The sequence below is a fragment of the Charadrius vociferus genome, unplaced genomic scaffold (assembly GCF_000708025.1).
Source record: "Charadrius vociferus isolate BGI_N301 unplaced genomic scaffold, ASM70802v2 scaffold1511, whole genome shotgun sequence".
Lineage (NCBI taxonomy): Eukaryota > Metazoa > Chordata > Aves > Charadriiformes > Charadriidae > Charadrius > Charadrius vociferus.
In genome coordinates, this window is record NW_009646686.1 from 175,334 (window position 1) to 185,136 (window position 9,803).

General features: G+C 57.6%; 1 protein-coding gene across 1 annotated transcript; it reads right to left on the bottom strand.

The window, feature by feature from the left end:
* Positions 1 to 891: 891 nt before the first annotated feature.
* Positions 892 to 8,254, bottom strand: DEF6 (differentially expressed in FDCP 6 homolog (mouse); the record flags this gene model as incomplete). The annotated part of the gene is made up of 10 exons (XM_009889345.1): positions 892 to 1,254; positions 1,493 to 1,583; positions 1,991 to 2,189; positions 2,395 to 2,561; positions 3,084 to 3,382; positions 3,465 to 3,573; positions 3,747 to 3,893; positions 3,974 to 4,201; positions 6,319 to 6,504; positions 8,114 to 8,254. Coding segments are annotated over 10 exons (1,779 nt in total), but the record flags the coding sequence as incomplete, so codon positions are not given.
* Between the last annotated feature and the right edge of the window lie 1,549 nt (positions 8,255 to 9,803).

Sequence of the window (9,803 nt, forward strand, 5' to 3'; positions counted from 1 at the left end):
AGCTGCCACATCCACCGGCTCCCCGTTCGGATGGCCCCTGGGAGTCTTTGCTATTGCCTTCTGCAGACCTTCGACCAGATCCTTTGATCAGACTCCTGGAACAGGGATTCCCGCAGTCCAAGGGCAAAGACCTCAGCGAAGCCCACAGTACCGTTACCTTCCTATACAAGCACATAATTAATCACACAGAGGTATTGGCCCTCCCAGATGTTACCCCTGTGCCAGCCCTGCCACCCAGAGGGGAGTTCATCATCTATGGCCAATTCACCAGCATCCATGTCGCTCTTGGCCCTCCACAGACCAACCCAAAATCCACTGGGGGAGCCTCTTTCCACGGCTGGTGTCTGATTTTGTTTAATGGGCTCTTTTCTACAGTAGGAATCAAAACCCCGCACTGGTGAGGAGGGAGGTCTGGTGCCTACAGGGCCACAGATGCGCAGGGAAGGTCTGCAGGCCAGTGGCTCCAAAAGCTTCATTGCTTGTTGGTTTCTGCTAACATCTACGTGACTCCAGTGATGAACAACCACCTTCAGGGTGGTGCATGTGTTAGTTAAGGACACCCCGGCCTTTCTGCGGGGGTGGTGAGAAGGCACTGCTCTGTCTGCCACGGCTTCCCTGACAGCCACCATCGCAGGGCCATGTACCCAGGGGCACAGCGGGCGGTGTAGAAGGGTTACTGGTAGAAACCAAGGGGGAACTGCAGCCCTGGGCCATGCAGTCCAAACCCACTGGTGGCTCTTCTTTTAGGCAGGGTGGAAAATAGAGTCTGGGGAGTTCAGTCCAGGTCCCACACCTGGGCAGCCCAGAGGAGATGGCTCCACTGCCTTGTCCCCAGTGTTGGGCTGCCTGAGCCTCCTGGCACGTCGTGGCTGCAGCCCTTCCCCGAGGAAATGGGAACATCTCTGCCTTATATGTAGTCAACTATAGGCTCTGTGCTGGTCTCCACTTGTCTCCATCCAGAGATGGCCGTATTGACTCATGTCCACTCAAAGGGATGTGCTGGGCCCCGCAGTTCCCCGCTGGGCTCTACCATCCTGCAGAGCTAGTTGGTGGGTTCTGTGGCCGTGGTGTCCGCATCCGGAGATGGCGGCATGCCGCTGTTCCCACCGTTGCTCACGTTTTCCTTGCTGTTGACTCTTGTGGGGCTGCTGCCTTTATCCTCCGCTTTCTGCTTGAGTTTGAGGGAGGAATCTCTCTGAAAGAGGAGGGGTTGGTAGCCAGCGAAGCCTCCTCCGCTCGTGTTCGTACGCTTGTCTAGGGACAGACAGAAAAAGAAGATTGTTTACCTGGGGTCCAAATTGACCTTTCAGCTAAGGAAAAGGGTTGTGGGATCTCTCCATGCCAGAGGTGCTGGGGTATCTTCTCTGAAAGATGGGCGTCCCTCCAGCCCCCAGATGCCCCCGAAGAGGGAGAGATGGGTGGGAGATGACTCGTGCCCCAGCATGGCCATGCTCAGGAGGGGCAGGGGAGGGTGTGATGGCCGGTTTCCTACCTCCCGGCCCGATGGGGTGCATCAGCCGGTTCATTTGGACGTTCCAGTGCTTGACGTTGGTGCTGGCCTGTCGCAGCTTCCGCTGGGCCGCCTGGGAGGGGATGGAGGAGAGGGGTCAGCCGGCCGCCCGACGGCTCCCAACCCGGGACCATGGGCAGGAATTTCCCTTCCCTGAGTAAGTCTGGATTGGAGGCTCCCTCTGGGACGCAGACCCAGCTCACCCTCCTCTAGGTCTTCTGCTCCTCCTCCAATCCTCCCCCCTCCACACATTCCCAATGTTGACATTGCTCTGGACACCAGCACCAACACCCTTGTCCCATCTTGGCCACTGGATCACCCCGTGCCTGCCCATGGCACAGCTCAGAAAACCCTCGAGGCAATGCCAGCTTTCTCCCCAAAGCTGCTGGGTCCTCCCTGGTGTGGTGGTGACTCAGGGAGGGCTGGGAAGTCCCCTGGGACTCGCACCGTGAAGGGATGTGGCATTTATGTGATGCTCACCATGACGTCTTGGTCCACCCGCTGCCTGTTCACTCTCACTTCTTCCAGCTGCTTCTGTGCCTCTTCCAGACACTTGTTCTTGCTCTCCATCTCCTGCTTGAGGACTTGCTTCTCCAGCTGAGTTTTGATGATGTATTCCTCTTGCTCCTCCTTCAGCTTCATCAGCTGCTTCAGCTTCTCCTCTTCCTCAGCCAGTAGCCTGTCAACGAAGAGCAAGAGGTGAGGATGTCCCTCTGCCACTTCATCCACCAGCTTTCCCCATCCCTGCTGCCATACTGGGAAGTCACCAGCACACTCCGGTACTCCCGGGAGCATTGCATAGCCATGAGGAGCATGTCCCCATGCCCAGCCCCTGCCCTGGGGGTGAGGCTGGTCGAGGAGGAGCAGAGATGCCCTGGTCCTACCTGGCCTGTGCGTATCTCACAGACTCCTCATCCTGCCGCGCTTTCACCTCCTGCTGTAGGGCTTCCTGGAGACGCTCCTGCATGTCCTCCAGCTCCAGGATGCGCTTGCGCTGACGCTCTGCCTCTGCCTCCTTCAGGACCATCTCTGCCTGCATGGAGGCGCGAGCCTGTGGCAGGGAGAGAAGCCATCACTGTGGGCGGCTGGCAGAGCCACTGCCACCATCCCCAGGACCCTCTTACTCCCACATGCCTGGGTGGATGGATTCCACGCCAGGGAGAGCCCATGGAGCAAGCTCCAAAGCAAGGCCATTTCTGTGCTCAGGAGACACACTGTGTCATTTGGAGCCAGCGCTGGCTGCAAGGTCAGAAATGGACTCCCTGGCCATCCCGGCACTAGCACTCGCCTCTCACCTGGCCCCCAGCTTCATACACCCCAGGGCAGGTTGTCCTCATCTCCTGCTCCTCAGGTATCTCACACCCAGCAGAGCTGACCCCTCCATCCCTCGTTCCCTGGCCACATACTGTCCCCAGCAGCCCAGAGGTGATGGGTGGCAGCAGCATTGTTGCAAGACTGGAAGGTGCTCCTAAAAGCTCCTCCAAACCCCCATGGCTATCACAGGCAAGGGAAGGGGAAGGAAGCACCCACCCCATGAGCGACGCAGCCCCGGGGCAGGAGACACGCCACCCACCTGCTCAGCCTCCTGCAGCTGGATCTCCAGCGTCCTCTGCATCTCCTCGTGCTGCTGCCTCCGCCGCTGCTCCTCCTCCTGCAGGAGTATCTCTGCCTTCAGCTGGGCCTCCTTGAGCAGCTCCAGCTCCTGCAGCTTCCTCTCCTTCTCCTCCTGGAGCTGCTTGAGCCGCTGCGTCTCCTCCTCCTTGGCCGCCTTACGCTGCTCCCGTTGCTCCCGCTGCTCCCGTCGCTTCTGCTTCAGGTCTTTGTGCAGGGACTTCTTGCCCTCAGCCTGCAGCCGGATGGCGGTCTGGATGGCTGGGGAGGGAAGGGGACGGTCAGTGGGGACATGGAGGGGGGCACGGAGAAGCTGGAGAGGGGGCACAGGGTGGGCACGGACCTAGCGTCCACTCCTGGCGCTGCCGGGTGTCGGAGGCGCTCATCTCGTAGGTGCGGGAGGAGGTCTTCACGCAGAACATGCACCTCTTCCCATCCCGGTCGGGCAGCATCTGCAGGGAGGGGACACAGGGTGGTGTTACCCCCCTATACCCTACGTTATCCCCACTTTTCTTCTTTCAGGCTCTCCCATGCTCATGGGTGTGAAATTGTGTATTCTTGTGTTTCCCTTCCTGGGGTCTGAAGGGGACCTCCTGGGTCTCCTGTCCCCGAGCTGAGCACGTACCTCCACGCAGCAGTGCTTGTCCAACGCGATGCTCCCCTTCTTCTCCTTCCGTTCCTCGCTCATGTAGTAGGACAGGACATTGGGCTTCAGCGTGAACCATCGCTCCGACCAGTTCCTCCTCAGCTGGCCCTTCTTCCAGAGGTAGCCCTGAGGCCGAGAGACATGGGGATCAATAATGGGGTGGGGGCAGGACAGAGTTTGTGCCCTGGGACACGTGGCCTCCTTGCCTGTTTGAGCACATCCTCGATGACCTCCTGGTACACCTCCTCCACGGCCATGCTGACAGCCTCCTGCTCGATGCCTCGCAGGAACCGCCCCGAGTTCACCATGTCCAGGAACTGCCAGACCGTCAGCCCCCCCTGCCCCTGCGGCTCCTGGGAGAGGTACTCATCCAGTTCGCAGGAGTTGAGCTCCACGTTCATGGCCGTGCAGATCTTCTTCAGCAGGTACTCCACCTGTAGGGATGGGGAACTCAGCGACGGGGAGAAGTGAGAGCCATCCCCACCCCACCAACTCATTTTGCAGAGCCCAAGACCACATCTCTTTCTAGCCTGGAGATGCAGGACCCTTATTCCAGAGGTACCACCCTTTGCGATGGTTGACGTTCACGGCCAAGCTGTTCCAGGCAGCAGGCAGGCTCAGGAGGTTGACGTTGGGTTAGAGCTTGACCATTACTGGGAGGTTTTTCCTTTTAACCACAAAGCTATTTGGGGCTTGTTTCTCTGCAGAGTGAGACAACTCTGCAGAAGTCAAGCGCCTGAGAAAGAACAGCCCAACGCTGCTGTCTCCCAGACCAGTCCACAAGGCAGGTGTCTCAGACCACAGCCTTGACCTCAGCACTGCTCCGGTTTCCAGCTGACGCCGTAAAAACACTGGGGAGGAGCAGGGGGAGAGATCCCTACGGAGGAGGTGAGTGCCGTTTTGAAACTGGAAATAAACTGCTTTGACAAAAGAGCTAAAACGGTTGACGGGATGTTGGGAAGACTTATTTCAGCTCAAGTTTTGCTGCCAACTCTCCTCTACCCACCATCTGGTGACCAAGGAAGGTGGGTGACTGCGGAGAGGCACACAGGTGAAACACAGCAGAGTCCCCGTGCCCAGCAGGGTTTTTTTTTTTACATCATCTAAGAGAAGTGCAAGAAAGCTTATTTTTTGAGAATTTTTAAATCATTTGATTATATTTTATATATTATGTGATTATATATATTAGCTATACAATCAAATATTTTTATATATTATATAATTTTTACATTTTAAATTCTTTTTGACAGCTTAATTTTTAAAAAACACCTCCCCGGTGGGGCCGGGATGATGCCGCGCTGCCGCCCCGCGCAGCGCTCCCGCGGCCCCTCCATCCCTCCTCCCGGTCCCTCGCCCGGGCATTTCTTTTGACTATTCTGCTGATCTCAGGAGGTTGATGATGGTATCGAAGCAGACAGCAGCTGCTTGCCCAGCTGAGCTCCTCGAGCTCCTCCTGGTGAGGCCGCTCTTGGCTTCTGAGCTTGTCCCTCCCCCCCAGATCTACCCACCTTCTCGTGGGGGTTTGAGCTGACCCCCAGGAGAAGGGAGAACCTCCTCCCCCAAATGCCGGCTGGAATTTGGAGATTTAGAGATTACTACCAGAAGCTTTGCTGTGCCCAGTACCTTGCTCTTAACTCTCCAGATGCTGGGCAGGGGGTGAGTGCCTGGTGGCAGCGGGCACGGAGAGGGACAACTGGGTCTGCTCCGCCACTGCCTTCGTGGTGGCACAGGCTGTCAAACAGCCGAGGAGATGCAGCCCCAGCCGGCCTGACAACGATTTCACGGGAAGCAATCTCCCATTGCACCAGATTTTAAGGGTTTCTCATCATCTTCTCTTTCTCCCTCATGAAAATCTGGAGTCCTCCTCCAACACCACGCTCCACTCAACCCTTGGGTGAGATGCAAGGGCTTTAGGCAAGGGACCAGCCACAGGAGGAGCTGCGCCAGGAGATGCAGCCCCAGCCGGCCTGACAACGATTTCACGGGAAGCAATCTCCCATTGCACCAGATTTTAAGGGTTTCTCATCATCTTCTCTTTCTCCCTCATGAAAATCTGGAGTCCTCCTCCAACACCACGCTCCACTCAACCCTTGGGTGAGATGCAAGGGCTTTAGGCAAGGGACCAGCCACAGGAGGAGCTGCGCTGCTGATGCTCCTTGCCTGGGGCTCTGAGAACTGGCACATTCATTTCACAGCAGGCAAAAGAGCTCGCTGGTGTAGGCTTGTACCATGGAAGACCAATAAGGACCAGCCCACACTTCATCCTCCAAGACATCTATATTTAAGAGGCTTCAGCATTTTGGAGGGTTCCCCCCGGCTGCTCCCAAGTCACCCCCTTCTCCCTGGGCATAGCGGGGGATGTCCAGGGCAGACAGCCCCCTCTTCCCACCCCTGGCCTGTTCTCTCTCACACCCTGGAGCACCGTATCTTGCAGGATGTGGTGGGACATGCTAGGAAGCGATAGCGGGATGTGTCATCCCCAAACCGGGCTCAGGCAGCACACAGAGCTCTGGGAGGATGAGGATGGGGTGAGGGGAGAGGCAGGTCCTACCTCATCTGGTACCATGACGAGAGGGTATTTATCTTCAGACAGAAAGTTGAAGAGACACCAGAGCTTGAAGGCATCTTGGTGGGATATAACGCTATTCCCATTCCGGTCGGGCTTGTAATTCTTCTTCGCCGTCAGGGTCCAGCAGAGTTCATCAAAGTTTTCTTTGACAAAAGCACCTTCCTCCACCTGCGGGCAGGAGCCGGTGGGTGAGCGTGGTGCTGTGGGGTTACGGAGGGGGTTTCTGGGGGGCAGGCGCTGTAGGGAAGACACGCTTGCACCTAAAATCTCCTGTCCCTGCCCGTGAGAAGCACAGGGTGATTGATATGTGGGACCCACACCTAGAGTGTAAGTGGGCACTGACCCATGACGCCAGAGTACGTTCCACCAGCACAGGTCCCTTACGCAGGCGAGCAAGGCGTCCCGGCCGGTAGAGAAGATGCTATGGGACCACAACACGGCCACAGTGGCTCAGCCATGTCCTGCCGGGCTGTGGAGCACCAGCAGGAACCCTGTGGTGAAGCACACGCAGCAGTGTGTGGTGCTCTCCCAAGCCCACCTCCCCTGTGCCTCCACGGCTTTGGTACACTCGTTGTCCCATTTGACCATAAAGAGGAACCGGGGCTCAGTGGAGGGAAGTGGCGGCTCACGGGTAGGCAGCGGTGGAGGCAGGAATGGTGCCTCCATCAACCTCGGCCCCGCTGCCTGTCCACGAGCTTCTGCGACCGCCTGCCTGGCACTGTGAGCTCCTTCCCGCGGCGGTTTTGGTGCAGCGTGGGACCAGAGGAACCTGGCCACATCTGGCCGCTCCATCCCAGCTGTGCGAGCCACACGCTGCCAGCACGAGGGCAAACCGCAGCTGGAGAAAAACCTATGGGTGGCAGAAAGCTGAAAGCCCCTCTTACTAGGAAAACCCACTTCCCCTTCTGAAGCTCTGGGATTTTATTAGCAGTGGCGAAACCAGAAGAAGGGGGTTTAAAGGTCATCTCCCAAAGAACCACGTGGGAACTGGAAGGATTTTGGCCGCTCAGTGATAGGGACGTTGGGCTGGCTGACCGTGGGCAGAGGGAGCTGGGGAAGGTTCTGCCCTCGCTGGCCACAGACCAGGTCCCTGCAGCTGAGATCAGCATCCCTGGACCAGTTCAGGGCAAGGCAAGGACCGGCACGGAGACCGGCACGGCTCAGCCCCGGGGAAGCAGCCGGGGAGGGAAGGGTTACTGCACCCAGCTCTGGGCGCCCCCCACCCCCCTACTTCTTTCGAGCACACAGTGGAAGAAAGTTGTCAGTCATTTTTCCTCTCCCCACATGCCTGGAGGAAACGAGTCCCCAGCCGCAAAGTCTCGCTGCGCCAAACAAAGGTGCCTTTGAGCCACACAGAAAAAAAGGGAGAAAGCCACTGCCCACTCCAACCTTTGCTCCTGCCCCGGCACCTCGTCCTCCTCCCTCTCCTCCTCTTCGCCGAATGAGGTCCCATCTTAAATTTGAACAGGGGTGGAGAGGAAAACGGGGCTGATTTCTCTCTCTGAGCCCTTTAGGAAACGTGGGCAGAGATACACCTCCATCCAGAGCCTTGATGGAAAGGGCTGACTTCACCTTTGCCGAGGAGACGCTGAGTGTTAAACGTTTCTCACTCATTCACCCGAGTGCTCCCCAACTCTCTGCGTCCTTTTTCCACCCACGGGATCTCCAGAGCTGTGGGGCTGCCACGGGATACGGGAGCAGACCAGGGACCGTGGTGTCCCCACCTGAGACGCAGCAGGTCGGGGCAGGGGACAGGGAGGATGGCCAAGGAGCTCACCTTATCCAAGATGTACTTGTTGAGGTATGGCATGTAGCCCTGGCTGGACACCGGCCCGTCATCGTCATCGCGGAAATGCTCTTCCAGCGCCACGGGGTCGTGGGGGATGCACAGCACCGTGTACAGGTTGTGAGACAGCACCTAGGGGGGGGAAACGAGGAGAAGGTGAACAACCTCCAACCCTGCCCCAGCCCATCCCCGCGGTGCCACGCGCCCACCCGGGGACCGTGCCCGGCTCCGCATCTCCTCCCCACAGCACCCAGGCGGGAGTTGGGTTTGGCAGAGGGACAGGGGAATATTCCCAAATGTAAACCTTGGAGAATCATTTAGAAACAGGCAAAATTTGAGGACTTTTCCACATTCGTTTCTCTTCTTTCTTGGCACATGGGGAAGTTTGGTGGTTTTTTTTTTTCTGTTTTAAAAGGGCTGTTTCAAACCTTACAGAGCAAACAGGACATGCTTTGATCTAGAGAGGATGATAAGCCACCCCAAGCCGCGCTGTTTGGCAGCTGCCCTCAGCGATTTCTTGAAAACGTAACTGGCCACAGCGCCCAGCCCGGCAGCCGTTCCCTGCTGCCAGTGGGGCATGGGAAGACGCAAAGATGAAAATAAGAAAAGATTTATAAGAAACTAAGAAAAGGTTTTGCCTGGGATGGAAGTAGACACGGGGGATCTGGAGGCACAGCATCTGCAGACACAGGCTGCGAACGTCACCAACCAGCCCACTTTTGTTCAAATCCCCCAAAACAAAGCATGTTTTGAAGCTCTCGAATGTCCCACGTGCTGGAAAACGCACGCCGCAGCCCGGCCAGTCGCCAAAGCCCAGAGCAAGGCTGGCCATGAGCACCACCAGCATCTCCGCACCACAACTGTGGACCAGTGGTTGTCTCCTCGTCTTTACCTCCCAGCGAGCAGGAGATGGTTAAAAGCGCATCCCAAAATGATGCCGCCCCATCACCAGGGTTGGCAAAAACAGCTTGTAGGGTTTGCAGATGCAGCTCGCCAAGGTTTGAAGAGAGGGGGCTGGAGGAGATGGCGTGCAGCATCCCTGCTCCTGCTCCTCTCTGTGTAGGGCTGGAATTTTCCTCCCAGCAGGAGAGGTGCCACCGGAGGCCATGCTGGCTGCTGCAGCTGGAGACGGTTCTTGCTCAACCAGATTTTCCTTCTCCTTTTCACCCTCTGGACTGATGTTATCAGCAGGACTCCACCCCGCGCTGTAGCCCTGAGCACTGGTGCGCCTTTTTTCAGGGTTCAGTGCAGCTCCGGGGTCTGCAGAAGGGTGGGGAGTGATGGAAACACCCTGGGCATCCTCTGGGAGGGCTAACGAATCCATCAGGATGAATTGAAAGTTTGGGAATCACATCCCATTCCCCGTTTCCAATGTGGGGCCTCGTTCCCATCCCTTGCACCTCCTCTCACAGCACCCCAAAAACCTCTGGGAGGTCTCGAGCCCCTCCGTCCGCCCCGGCACGCTGCGAACCACAGTCCCTCAGCTCGCCGGGGCGGTCACCTCCAAAATGAAAGTGGGGCAGAGTGGGGAGGAAAGCACCGGCCAGGCTGATGTGGGGTGTGTGGGGCCGGGGCTGCCCCAAGCCCGGGGAGAGAGGAGAGGTGGGAAACCCCCTCTGCGGGCTCTGAAATGAGGGATAGGAGGGGAAAATAATGGCGGGGGGGAAAGGGAAGGGATGCT